Below are 14,173 nucleotides of genomic sequence, written 5' to 3'. Positions count from 1 at the left end.
TTTTCCTGCTATCCAAACTGTGTTTTATAAACCTTATCTGTTGTGGAAAAGATACAGAATTTTTCTAAATTTAGTACATAAATTAGTAAATAAAAGGGAAAAGGAACAACTACCCATAATTGAACTATTTAGAGGTAATGTGAATAATACCATTAATATAAGGTCATTTGTTTCCATAAAAATGACAGAACCTTAGAAGGAACCGTATTGTGTTGTTTTGCTCTTTTCATTCGATTTTGTAATAAGTCATTCTTCCATGTCATTAAATGATCTTTAGACATGTCAAAATCTTTAAATTTTTCCAGTTTTAAGATTCCTTTATGCCATAATTGCAATTCTAGGTAAAAGAATTGAAAGCAAATATTTCAACAGGTATTTATGCACTCACATTCATAACATTAGAATAGCTAAAAGGTAAAATAACCAAAATACAAATGGATAAGCAAAATGTGTTATATACACAAAATGGAATATTAGTCATCCTTAAAGAAGAATGAGATACTTCTAATGCATGCCACAACAATGTGAATTTTTGAAAACATTGTACTAAATAAAATAATCCAGACCCAAAGAAACAAATATTGTGTCATTCCACTTAGGCAGTACCTAGAATAGGCAATTCATAGAGAAAGAAAATAGAGGAGGTTGCCAGAGACTTTGGTGCAGTTGGATATAGGAAGTTTTTATTTAATGGAGTTAGTATGTAATTAATAGCTTCACTTTGAGATATTGAGTTTTGGAAATGCATAGTGCTAACAGTTGTATAACATCAGCTTGATGCCACTGAAACTTATACTTGAAAGTACTGAAAATGGTAAATGTTGTGTTTATTTTAAAATACTGTAATTTTCAAAAGACCCCCCCCTTTAAAATTTCTGGGTTTTTGTTTTTGTTTTCCTGTCAATCTTCTATAGCTTTATTGGATGACTTAGATAAAGAACTAAACAACTACATTATGCGGTGTAGAGAATGGTATGGATGGCATTTCCCTGAATTAGGAAAAATTATTTCAGATAATTTGACATATTGCAAGTGTTTACAGAAAGTTGGTGAGTAACTTTATTGTTTAACGCACTGAACATAATACATAATTTATCATTAAAAGATAATAGTTACGTGGCTGTTTTTCCCCCCTTCAGAAACCTCCTAGTTTTTTGTGACTTGCATGATTTGGGATTGTAGTTGTACTAACATCTGTCAGATTTTAATTAATGACTTCAACTTGAATTTTGTTGGCCCGTACAATAGAGAACACTTCGGCTTTTATTGTAATGGCTTCTTATGGGGGCCTCTTGGTGTAAGGGTTAAGTCTAATTGATATTACTGTGCTACATCCTGCATTTCATCCCTGGCCAAGGAACAGACCCACATAGTTCAGGAGACCTCTCCTATCTCACCTGCTGGTCTCCACTCTGTCTCCAGTGAGTCCTCTCACCACTTGCACCTGACTTACACTAAATAATAAATCTTTGTGTGTGCATAATAAGTCTTTTTTTTTTTTTTTTTAATGGCTTCTTGGCCTCCCTGGTGGCTCAAGGGGTTACGTCTCAACACCATGAAGCTATTGGCAGCCAGTGAATAAAGTACCAGTTCCATCTCTGGCCAGAGAGATGACTCACAAGGCCCAGCAGACCTTTCTTTTCTCTTCCACTGTTTCCCTCAGCAGTGTATTTCATTAGATCTGCCCGTTCTGCTTCCCACTCTTTTCTGGTGAATACTACCCCTGCAACTCTGGCTTGTACCCAGCTTTTGTGTGCATAAGTAAATTAAAAAAAAAATTTTTTTTTAATGGCTTCTTGAGCTTACCTGCTGGCACAGAGTTAAATACAGTGCTATCAAGCTGTTACCAGCCACTGTAGCACGAGTCCATAAGTTGGATCCCACTTGCCAGGGAGCTGACCTGTTAAGTGCAGCTGACCTCTTATGTCTCGTCCACTGCTCCTCTCAGCAGTATACTTGAATACATCTGCCTATTCTGCTCTTACTCTTCACTGGTGAATTTTCTCACCACTTACCCAACCCCATCCCCCCACCCCTGCACCTCTGGCCTATACCCCCAGTCTTGTATGCATAAATAAGTAAATCTTTTTTTAAATGGTGGCTTCTTATGGTGAATGTGTCTTACAGCAAATTTGCCACTAATAGGGGCAAATATAGACTTGTGGAAAGCTCTTATCATGATATTAAGTCCTATCGCATAAGTTGTTTTATCTTAGATATGTATGATACCGTTTTAGAAGGGAGGTTGTGGGAAGGTATTTTGATATCTATAAATCAAACATTTATATAAGGAAAATGCTAGGTCAAACTTACTCACTTTTTGTTTTGTTTAGGCACCTTTTCATTGGCTTATCTCTACTTTTTCTTTTGACTATTTGGTGGATGTTATATAATTTATTGAAGAGTGATTCTCCCTCATCTGCAAACATTCCATAGGCGATAGGAAGAATTATGCCTCTGCCACACTTTCTGAATTACTGCCAGAAGAAGTTGAAGCAGAAGTGAAAGCAGCAGCAGAGATATCTATGGGGACAGAAGTTTCAGAAGAAGATATTTGCAACATTCTACATCTGTGCACTCAGGTAAACTGTATGCATAGAAAAAATACTCCTTTAGTGGTACTCCTGTAATAACTTCCTGGTGGCAGTGATGATGTTTGAACTTATTGTTCACCTGATAAGTGAATATGAGGGTGTTCAGTCACTACCTCATCTGATGCCATCGTTATTAATATGGTTAGTGAGAGATTCATACTAGAGTGATGTTAAAGTCATACTGTGTATTTGTGTTATTAGCACTGTGAATAATAAACTGAAAATTCTTTAAAAGGCCAAGAAGTATAGCTTAGTTACTTAATTCTAGCTTTTATGTTTATAGCTTATAGTGATAATTTTTCTAATTAGGATAGAATCTGTACAAAAATCAGAAAGGGTGACAAAAGTGTCTAATTATTGAAGTTTTTTTAACATTTTTAGTTTATTTCCTATGCACACAGAGTTGGGGTATAGGTCAGAGATGTGAGGTGGGGGGTGTTTAAGAGAATTCCCTTGACAAGTGGGGAGCAGAACAGGCAGATCTACTGGAATACACTGCTGAGGGGAGCAGTGGGTGAGACAGGAGAGGTTTGATGTATGTATCATGTGGGTCAGCAACCGGGGGGCGGGGATTGATTTTGTGTTGGATTAGCTGCTGATAGGATCATAGTGCTGAGATTTAACTCCTTGAACCACCAGGGAGGCCCTTAAGTAGTAATATTGGTTTAACATTTTGAGAAACTATATTCAGTTGTTTACATTATCTAATAAATTGTATTACATTATCTAATAAATTGTACTATATCTGTAGTGTTTAATTCTCCCAGAATTGTGTAACAGCTGCTTTATAATTTAGGACTCTGATGTTTAGAGGTGTGAATTTTATACTGAGTTATCCTTAAGACATTTTTGATCTATTCATTCTCCCCCTTCTACCAGGTGATTGAAATCTCAGAATATAGGACCCAGCTCTACGAATATCTCCAAAATCGAATGATGGCCATTGCACCCAATGTTACAGTCATGGTTGGGGAATTAGTTGGTGCACGGCTTATTGCTCATGCAGGTATTTTTTTTTTTAAAGATTTATTTATTTATGCATACAAGAGCTGGGGTATATGGAGAGAGGATTCACCAGAGGCAGAGAAAGGAGCAAAATAGATGGATCCGCTGAAAGACACTGCTCAGGGGAACAGCAGGCCAGAGGGGAGGGGTCTGCTGTGGCATGTAGTTTGGCTCCCTACGTGTAGCTCCATAGTGCTGAAGCTTAACCTCTTGGGTCACCAGGGAGGTCCCTTGGTGATCAAAATAATGTAATTTATAAACATAGGTATTTGGTGTTTAATGCTAAGATTTTTAAGTATCTTTAACTACTGTAACTGCATGTTAGACAACAAATAGAAGTAGATGTTTGTGACTATGGACCATGAGTGATCAATGATGATTTCTGTTTGTATGCCTGATTTCCTTTTGGATAATGAAGGCATCTTTAGTCACTACCTCTTCTGAGACACTTTGTGGTCCATTTTCAGAATTTTGTTATGGTTAATTAGAATAATCAGATGAATAAGAGTATAGAGTCAGTTAAGATTTCGCTGTGATTTCTAATAAAGGTCTGTGTGTGGCAGCAGTATGGTTTTAATTTCTGATCTTTCTTAGTTTGTATAAGTATTGAACCTGTTTTTGCAATTTCTGCAAAACAGAAGTTGTATGGGGATTAAAGGGTACCTTGTGCTTTATAGTACACTGATTGCCCTTTCTGGGACTCAAGGTTTGACGCTGAGCATTCTGTCATTGTGCTTCAGGAGGTCAGTAATGAGTCTCAGAGGGTGGGAAGGATTAGTGCAATCTGCAGCACTTTCTCTGTTCTTTTCTTCAACAAAGACCAGCTGTGGAAGCACCCAACTGCTCCTACTTACTCTCTGTTATTCAAAGGTGTGTCCCTCCACACATGTCCAATCTCCCTTCCCCAGTGCCCCTGTTTGGCTGGGCATCCCTGCCATCTGTGTCTCCAGTCCTATACAACAGCCTTAAGACGTTTCTCTCCATCCACTTCCAAATTCAGTGAAGCATGAAATCACCATATGTCCTCGGGTATAGTCTATGTTGTTGGATGATTCATCTTCACCCCAAGCCATAGAACCCCCTCCTTAGATAGTCTGCATAGCAAAAGAGAAAACTGCTGGCACCACCTTGGAGAAATCATTTTCCTAATTAGTGTATTTCTTGACCTTTCTCTTTATGCATAGTTTTAACAGTAGAGACAAATACAGCATGGGAAATGTATCACATACTTCTATGTACATTTCCTAAATAAGTTTCTTTCTTTCTTTCTTTCTTTTTTTTTTTTTTTAAAGATTTTATTTATTTATTCGTACAGAACTGGGGTACAGGCCAGAGATGCGGAGGGTGAGAGGATTCACCAGAGACAGAGTGGGGAGCAGAACAGGCAGATCGACGAAGTACACTGCTGAGGGGAGCAGCGGGCGGGTCAGGAGAGGTCTGCCACGCCATGTGGTGACCTCCGGGGCAGGCGGGAATCGAACTCATGCGGAAGCGGCTTTAGCTTCTCAGTGCTATGCTTTAACCTGCTGCACCACCAGGGAGGGCCTAGATAAGTTTCTTTTATCAGTATTTTTTTCCCATTTAATGTAGTAGAATATTTAAGTATCTTTCCTTGAAGTATCTACACTTGCCAAATGAAATGTAGAGAAAACAGTCATCTCTCAAATAAGTAAAACTGAATGATTTAATAAGCTTAACCCTTTAATTTGCCTTAGATACATAGACCTTGCTTGTGGTTGATTCTTACTGAACAATTGCAAATCCCTTGATGACAGGATTTTTAGAAAATTCCAAACTATGGAATCCTATATTATATAATTTTTGCTTATGATGTTAGAATACTTAGATTAAACATTTGGGTGTGCTTTTTTTTTTTTTTTTAAGGTTCACTTTTAAATTTGGCCAAACATGCAGCTTCTACAGTTCAGATCCTTGGAGCAGAAAAGGCACTCTTCAGAGCCCTCAAGTCTAGAAGAGATACTCCTAAATATGGCCTCATTTATCATGCGTCACTTGTAGGTCAGACAAGTCCCAAACACAAAGGAAAGGTGAGTTGCAGTTTTTCTGTGGTAGGCCTTTTTCCCTTCAAATAATCCATACTCTGTATTATGCAGTAAATCTTAACTTTGTTTCTTTCTCATAAGAGATGTTGATTTTTTTTTTAAAGACTTGTTTATTTATGCATGTAAGAACTGTGGTGTAAGCCAGAGGTGCAGGGGATGAGAGGATTCACCAGTCAGTGGGAACCAGGCAGATCAACTGAAATACATTGCTATGGGGAGGAGAGGGCAGGTCAGGAGAGGCCTGCCACGTGATGTGGCTGGGCATGGGACTTAGCTGCAGTGGCTCGGAAGAGCTTCGCAGTGTGCTACTGTAGCCCATTGCACCACCAGGGAGGGCCCTCATGCAGTTTTGAGTGTATTTTTCTATAATAACTTGGAATATAACTCGAATGTCTCTTGATTTTGTTTTCTGTTAGATTTCTCGAATGTTGGCAGCCAAAACTGTTTTGGCTATCCGGTATGATGCTTTTGGGGAGGATTCCAGCTCTGCTATGGGAGTTGAGAATAGAGCCAAATTAGAGGCCAGGTTGAGGACCTTGGAAGATAGAGGGGTAAGAGACGCATCTTGCCTGTGGCAGAAATACTACTTGTAAAAAGTTAATCAACTTATGAACAGTTTATGTTCTTTGTCATTTACCTGCTAAATAGTTTTATTTCCTGATACATTTTTGCCCAATATGTTCTTTTTGTGACTACTGTTCAGTTTTCTTTGTATTTACCAGAATTATGTGTTGAATGAACAGCTTCGGCATTAGGATATGTTGTTGACAGTAACAAAAGAAAACCCAGTAGCACTGCATCTTGTTCCAGTGGCACATAAGCCTGCATTAGAGATGTTTGCTTGGAAAATTCTAATTTTTCTTTTCTTAGATAAGGAAAATAAGTGGAACAGGAAAAGCATTAGCAAAAGCAGAAAAATATGAACATAAAAGGTGAGTACATTTTGGGGAGGATAGATAAACAGTGTTTCTTTTATTTTTTCTTTTTAAAAGATTTGTTATTTACTTATGAATACCAGAACTGGCATATAAGCCAGAGGTGCAGGGAGTGGAGTTAGAAGGTTCGGCAAGACAGAGTAGGGCACAGAACAGTCAGATTTACTGAAAGTATACTGTTTAGGAGAGCAGTGGGTAAGACGGGAGAGGTCTGATGTATTAATATGTGGGTCACCGTCCACAGCTCAGACCTCAGCAGTGATATTGCTGAGACTTAACCCTTGTTTGCATGATTTTTTTAGTTCTGTGCCTATTTTACATTTTTGCAATTAGTAATCATAATATAGGTTAGTTTTTTTTAAGTCCTTGAATATTTAACAATAATTCCATTACTAAGGGGAGAACAATAGCAAAAGACAGAAAAGTCTAAGACTTACCGAAGAGGCGTGATAAAGTATTCACACAACTATAAAGATCAGCTAAAAATGTACGGGGAAAGGTGTTTTCGTTACTGTTTGAGACCATGTTCTATACTGGTGAGGTTATAATAGTGGAAGTAGTATTTAACACAGCTTTTTGGGGAAAGTTTGATAGTATTTATACTAAGATATTAACCCATAAATTTTACTTATGACTCTTGTAATCCTTTATAATCATTTGGTATGAGGAAATCAATCTTTCTTTCCCCTTATGCAAATAGAGTATTTTCCTTTACCTATATATTCACTACATGATTACTAAGTCATAAGTTAGAGACCTCCCCAGGGGTGCAAAAGATTACATCTCAGTATTATGAAGCTATCTGTAGCCACTCCAGCACTAGTTTGATCCCTGGCCAGGGAGCTAACCCATATGACACAGGAGACCTCCTGACTCACTGCTCTCCTCAGCAGTGCATTACAGTAGATCTGCCTGTTTTGCTCCCCACCCTATTTCTGGTGAATCCTTTTACCCCTCACCCCCAGTTCTTGTGTGCATAAATAAATCCTTAAACATTAATAAATTCATTTAGCTCACCTGTTTTCTTGAAGTGTGCATACCCAGTTTGGAAAATAGTATTGGACCCTTCCTAGTGGCACAACAGACTATAGCATAGCACTGTGAAGCCATCCGCAGCCACTACAGCATGAGTTCAATCCCCAGCCAGGAAGCTGACCCACGTGGCACGGCAGACCTCTCCTGACCTGCCCACTGCTCCCCCTCAGCAGTGTATTTCAGTTGATCTGCCTGTTCTGCTCCCCACTCTGTCTCTGGTAAATCCTCTCAGCTCCACACCTCTGGCCTGTACTCCAGCTGTTGTATGTATAGATAAATAAATTTTTGAAAACCAAACATAGAAACGCAAAAAAAAGGGGGGGGTGGTATCTCTACTTTTTTTTTTTTTTTTTAAGTAATAGTTTATTTTTACATCATTTTGTGCCTTTTTCCATCTCCGTTGTAATCCCTGTGGGCTTCCCATCTCATCACCTATGTGCCATCACCATAGTCAGTGCACTTCCCTCCCCTTACCATTTTTGATCGTATTACCCATTCCACTCTTTAAAATGTCTCTGTTATATAGTTGCTCATTATTATGATCTTCAAGCCTAATTCTTTATGCTCCTGCTATGAATCAAACCATCCAGTATTTTCCCTTTTCTTTCTGGCTTATTTCACTAAGCGTGATTTTTTTCCCAGCTCCATCCATATTGCTGCAGAAGGCATGTGTTTTTTTGGTTTGTTTGTTTTGTTTTTTGGTTGCTGAGTAATACTCCATTGTATGTACCACATCTTTTTAATCCAGGCAGCAATAAACATGGGGGTGCAGGTGTCTTTTTGAATCAGTATTTTTGTGTCTTGGGTAGATACCTAAGAGTGGGATTGCTAGGTCATGTGGAAATCCATGTTTAGCAGTTTGAGAAACCTCCAAACAGTTTTCCATAGGTTGTACTAGTTTGCATTCCCACCAGCAGTGCAGGAGAGTTCCTTTTTCTCCACATCCTTGCCAGCATTTGTTGTTGCTAGTTGTTTGAAGATGAGCCATTCTCACTGGTGTGAGGTGGCATCTCATGGTGGTTTTTGTTTGTTTTGTTTTTGTTTTTGTTTTATAAGATTTGTTTATTTATTCATACAGAACAGGGGTACAGGCCAGAGATGTGGAGGGTGAGAGGATTCACCAGAGACAGAATAGGGAGCAGAACAGGCAGATCGAGGAAGTACACTGCTGAGGGGAGCAGTGGACAGGTCAGGAGAGGTCTTCCTCGCCATGTGGACTCCTCCGGGGCAGGCGGGGGATTGAACTCATGTGGAAGTGGCTTAAGCTTCTTTGTGCTGTGCTTTAACCCGCGCGACAGGGAGGGCCTCATTGTGGTTTTAATTTGCATCTCCCTTATTACAAGTGATGTGAACATTTTTTCATATACTTGTTGGCCATCTGTGTTTCCTCTTTGCAGAAGTGTCTTTTTAGCTTTTCTGCCCATTTTTGATGGCATTGTTTTATTTTTGTTGAGTTTCATCAGTTCTTTGTATATCTCTTTATTTTTTTTTTAAAACTTAGTAATGATAAACTGCATAGTCACTAAATGAACCAACATTGTATGTTGATGGACTATTTTGTGATCTACTTTAAATGTCTTTAGAAATACTTCATTTACAGATATTTACAGAGATTTTCTAAAATGCTTGGTTTTTGTAGTGAAGTGAAAACGTATGATCCTTCTGTTGACTCTACACTGCCAACCTGCTCTAAAAAACGAAAGTTAGAACAGGTAGATAAAGAGGATGAAGTTACTGAAAAGAAAGCCAAAAAAGCCAAGGTTAAAATTAAAGGTTAGTTTCATTTTTCACTTATCACTTTATAGTCTTATTTAGGACTGACAGACCCTATGTTGAAAATTGTTGTTGAATTAATGCTATTCTACTCTCTAGACAAATAGTCTCAATTTGGTGCCTAAACTACTGTTATGAGAATTTGTATTCCCATACTGCTTTCTTCATTATTTAATGGTGACCTATTAGTAACATTTAAAAATCTACACTCCAGGTTTGTATTTGTATATCCAACAGATTTTTCAAATTTCACATTCCCGGAACTTTGCCACTCATTCGGATGTGCCAGTTTTCCCCCACTTTACAAATGTCTATAGTTGTTTTGGCCTTCAACCTTGACTCTTATAACTCAAATCTGTTCTGACAGCAATCCTCTTAAGTCCTATTTTGAAAGCATATACCGAACCTAACCACTTAATCCACCACTGTCATTCTTCACGTGGGTGCCACAGTGGTACCCTGTTAACCCTCTGATGTCTTCTGATTCTGCTTGCTCTGCTGTATTACTCTGACCCTCTTGCTATTAAACCTAGCAACTCTCTCTCTTCAAACTTAGCTTAGCATTTACTTTTCTCTCTACCTGGATTTTTTTTTTTAACTCAAAATATGTGTATCATTTACTGCCTTACCTCTTTGAGATGTTTGCTTGGCAATCCTATCTGTAGAGTCAATGTGCCATGCATTATGTAAATAACTTGCATGTATCATATCATTTAACCTTAGTAACAATCCAGTGAGATAGACCACTACCAAATGTTACAAATAAGGGAATATTTATATAAATTTAACTCAGAGTTGTAGCAGTTTGAATTAATCCCAGGGTTCCTAACTCATTTCACATATAGTGCATTTCACATATAGTTGCTTCTCCATCTGTGCCCCCTCCCAAAAAAAAAAAAAAAAACAACTATGAAACAAAAAACAGTGGGTTTAGAGATCAAATAAATATGCTTAATCTGAATTTCTACACATAGCTATGTGGTCATGAGAAATTTACTTCTCCCTGTGCTTATTTATATCACTTATAAAGTTAATGATATTAGATTAGTTACATGTTGAAGAATCTTTCCAATTATACCATAAACACTGGCTAGTGGCCAGGATAACGGAAGAAAACTTCAAAAGTGAGAAAGGACATCCAGCACTATTAATTATTGTGTCTTTATATTTTATTCAGTTGAAGAAGAAGAAGAAGTTCTAGTGGTGGAAGAACAGGAGACATCTGTAAAGAAGAAGAAGAAAAAGGATAAAAAGAAACACATTAAGGAAGAACCACTATCTGAGGAGGAGCCTTGTACCAGCACAGCAATTTCTGTATGTTTACTTTTTTTTTTTTTTTTAAGATTTATTTATTTGTTCATACAGAACTGGGGTACAGGCCAGAGGCTCAGGGGCGGTGAGAGGCTTCACCAGAGACAGAGTGGGGAGCAGAACAGGCAGATCGACGAAGTACACTGCTGAGGGGAGCAGCGGGCGGGTCAGGAGAGGTCTGCCACGCCATGTGGTCACCTCCGGGGCAGGCGGGAATCGAACTCATGCAGAAGCGGCTTTAGATTCTCAGTGCACTGCTTTAACCCGCTGTGCTGTATGTTTACTTTTAATTACTAATACTTTATTAAATGGACAGAATTCCACACTTTACCTTTTTAAAATTTTTGAGGCCTCCCTGGTGGCTCAAGGGGTCTCAGAATTATGAAGCTATCAGCAGCCATTGCAGCATGAATTTGATACCCCACCAGGGAGGTGACGCACAGGCACAGCAGACCTCTCCTGTCTTACCCGCTGTTCCCCTTGACAATGTTTTTCAGTCAGTCTGCATGTTCTGCTCTCTATTCTCTGGAGAATACACAAGCATACAAAATACACACACCACCCCCTGCACCTCTGGCCTACATGCTGCTCCTGTGTGCATCAGTAAATCTTTTTAAGATTTATTTAGTTATACATGTAAGAACTGGCATGTAGATGCAGGAGGTGAAAGGATTTACCAGAAACAGAATGGGGAGCAGCAGGTGAGACAGGAGAGGTCAGCTGTGGCCATAGGTGAGTCAGTTCTCTGCCAGGGATCAAACAGCAGCGGTGACCATGTTATAGCACTGGGACTTAACTTCTGTGCCACCAGGGATTTCCATATTTTAGTCTGTTCTGTGTCAGAAATAACCGTGAAGTCTTAAATGATTTTTACTGATAGGAGGTAAAAATAGAATGTTGTATTTATAGTATAATTAAGATGACTCCCCAAACCTAGAATCCTTTAGCAAAATAGGTTTGAGGAAGGGCGAGGCTATGATTTGCTGGAGGTCACTTTCATAGGGAGAAGTATGGTTGTATTTTTAGATTTTAATCTTTACTCCAAGTTTTTTTCGTGAGGAAATCTATTTTACTTTTAAAAATATATATATATAATTAAAAGTTAGTACTAGCCTCCCAAACAGTCACATCTCTTTCAAAGTGCATTCTTGTTGACATTTTCAGAGTCCAGAAAAGAAGAAGAAGAAGAAGAAGAAGAGAGATACTGAGGACTAATGGAAGGGGGGATACCATAATTGAATCACCTGGATACATCATGTTTAAAATTCAGTCACGAATGCCAGTGGTGCTCTCTAAAATAACTTCAGAGGCAGTTGGATGAAGCAAAGTGATTTATCATCTACAACTTTTCAGACCTGTTTGTGTCTTGGCATAAACTGTGTTAACTTTATTATGTCGTCATTTCTCAGAGTCTTTGTTATACAAATAAAAGTATTTTGTTTGTATTTTAAGACAGTTCTGTGATCTCTTTATATTAGGTAGCAATTCTTTGTCCCTTTTCTATATTTAAATTTGAAGTTACAGTTTTGGATATTACTGAAAAGAGTTGTGAATTGTTAATTTGAAATAGCCTTTTGGAAGGTAGTGAGTAGATGGACCAATTAAAGAACCCACTCTTAGATGTTTCTCTTGCCTTTTGGAACTCTTAAATTTCTTTCTTACCTATTTAAAGCTGTGTTTTGTGTTCAAAAGTATTGGGTTGTCAGAAAAGTTGTTAGGCATTTTTGTATAGAAGACAGAAAAAACATTTCAGGATTTCCCGACAATCCATTAAATTAGCAAAACTTCAGTAGCTCTACAGAAAGAAAAGAAAATGTGTCCCTAAAAGTTGTTTGTTCACAATTCTGAAAGGTATAGCAAAATAATCTAGCTCTTGATCTGTAGCCAATGTGACTTAATGTAAAGAATGGCAGGATAAGGGAAAACAGCATGAGAAAAGTCAGTGTCCACAAGGATTTAAAACAGGACATGGAACACAATAGGGAAATCTTTATTTTCTAGTACAGTATTTAAAGTGAACAGCAATTTAGTTGACATCCACGTAGTCACAGCATCTACCAGTTTCCGAGGAGCTACTGTCTTGCTTCTCGTGTATTTCATTGCTGTTTTGCTAACATCCAGTTGAATAAAGGCATTCAGTGGATGAGAAGCTAGGGTGATAATAACTTTAATGATACTTTGCTTTTCATGTAACCATGGGTAAATCAAAACTCTCCAGTTCCTCATTTGTAAATTAGAGATAATAGTCAACTTTAACAGTGGTTTGTAGAAAATGAAATGTTTGAAATTTTCAGAGGTGTAAGTATATTTCAGATCTTCTTATTTTAATTGAAGTAAATGCTGCATGAAGTACACATGACCAACTCTAGATAAAAGTCTATAATAAAGCTGGTTATTTTCCTCCCAGGAAAATGTTGTCATTTTGTATTATCCAGTAGTAACCCTAGCACATTCTTAATCTGGGAAATAGATTTTTATTTTGGCCAACTTTTAAGAAAACAGCTACCAAGGACTGTGGTACAAAGCTTTATATGTGAAACAAGATAGAATCTGAGAGTAGTAATAAATATTTTGAGAGGTCTCCCAGGTCTGGGAAAAAACTAGTTGAATCAGGCTTATCAACTCTCAAGTGCTAAAGTCTTGCTTAAAAACACTGACCAAACCCAAAAGTCAGTTTCTGGTTCTTTGTACTAGCTGAATGGGATATCTCAAAATTTTGTGCTCATTTTCTCTCTCAGATGAACCATTTAGAGAAACACATTTGGACCAAATGTCTGATACTTAATAAATAGGCATGGGAATCACCTTGAGGCCATGATAAGTCTTAACCCAAATTCAGTAGGTCTGGGTTGGAACTCAGTTTTTAGCAAGCTATAGGTGAAGATAAGTGGAGCTCACACTTTTGGTAGGGAAACTCAGGCTAATTGCAATCTTAAGAGTCCCTAAAACTGAATTGCTCTGAGAAGAAATGTAAAGCTGTAAGAAATTTTGTATTTCTTAAATTATCTCCACACCAGTTGTAGACCTCTATACTAACCATATTTCTAGATAATACGGACCCTAAAGTTCAGTGAATGAATGCCTAGGGAAGACTTAAATTTTTCTGTTGTCCAGATGAAAGTAATATTCAAAATAGTACCTAGGTGGGCTTCCCTAGTGGTGGTGATGGGGTTACAGTCAGTGCTATCTAGCTATAGCCAGCTATTAACAGCTTGATTGAATCACCAGCCAGAGAGCTGACCCACAGGGTGCAGCAGACCTCTCCTGCTGCCTGCTGCTCTCCTCAGTGTTTTTTTTTCGTCTTCTTCTTCTCACTACTCCCCAACTACCATGTTCACCTCTGGCCTTATACCACAGTTCTATGCATAAATAAATATTTTAAAAAGTATTAGATCAAAGGGATTGCTAGTATGGAATAGTACTAGTTACCTTCAAAACAATTTATAATTGTATTTAA

The 14,173-nt window shown here is 38.0% G+C and overlaps 1 protein-coding gene across 1 annotated transcript in view; it reads left to right on the top strand.

Moving 5' to 3' along the window:
- Positions 1-13,118, top strand: part of NOP58 (NOP58 ribonucleoprotein) — a 26,758-nt gene extending 13,640 nt beyond the window's left edge. The window contains exons 6-15 of the mRNA XM_004674824.2: positions 313-341; positions 915-1,049; positions 2,437-2,582; positions 3,474-3,600; positions 5,484-5,647; positions 6,079-6,213; positions 6,533-6,594; positions 9,272-9,405; positions 10,583-10,719; positions 11,881-13,118. Coding sequence (XP_004674881.1) covers positions 313-341; positions 915-1,049; positions 2,437-2,582; positions 3,474-3,600; positions 5,484-5,647; positions 6,079-6,213; positions 6,533-6,594; positions 9,272-9,405; positions 10,583-10,719; positions 11,881-11,931 — 1,120 coding nt within the window. The 3' untranslated portion in view covers positions 11,932-13,118. The remainder of the gene's footprint in view (positions 1-312; positions 342-914; positions 1,050-2,436; positions 2,583-3,473; positions 3,601-5,483; positions 5,648-6,078; positions 6,214-6,532; positions 6,595-9,271; positions 9,406-10,582; positions 10,720-11,880) is intronic.
- The last annotated feature ends 1,055 nt before the right edge of the window (positions 13,119-14,173 follow it).

This window comes from Condylura cristata, unplaced genomic scaffold (assembly GCF_000260355.1).
Source record: "Condylura cristata isolate star-nosed mole 26May11 unplaced genomic scaffold, ConCri1.0 scaffold00002, whole genome shotgun sequence".
NCBI classification, from domain to species: Eukaryota; Metazoa; Chordata; class Mammalia; order Eulipotyphla; family Talpidae; genus Condylura; species Condylura cristata.
This window is presented reverse-complemented; position numbering and strand designations above follow the sequence as displayed.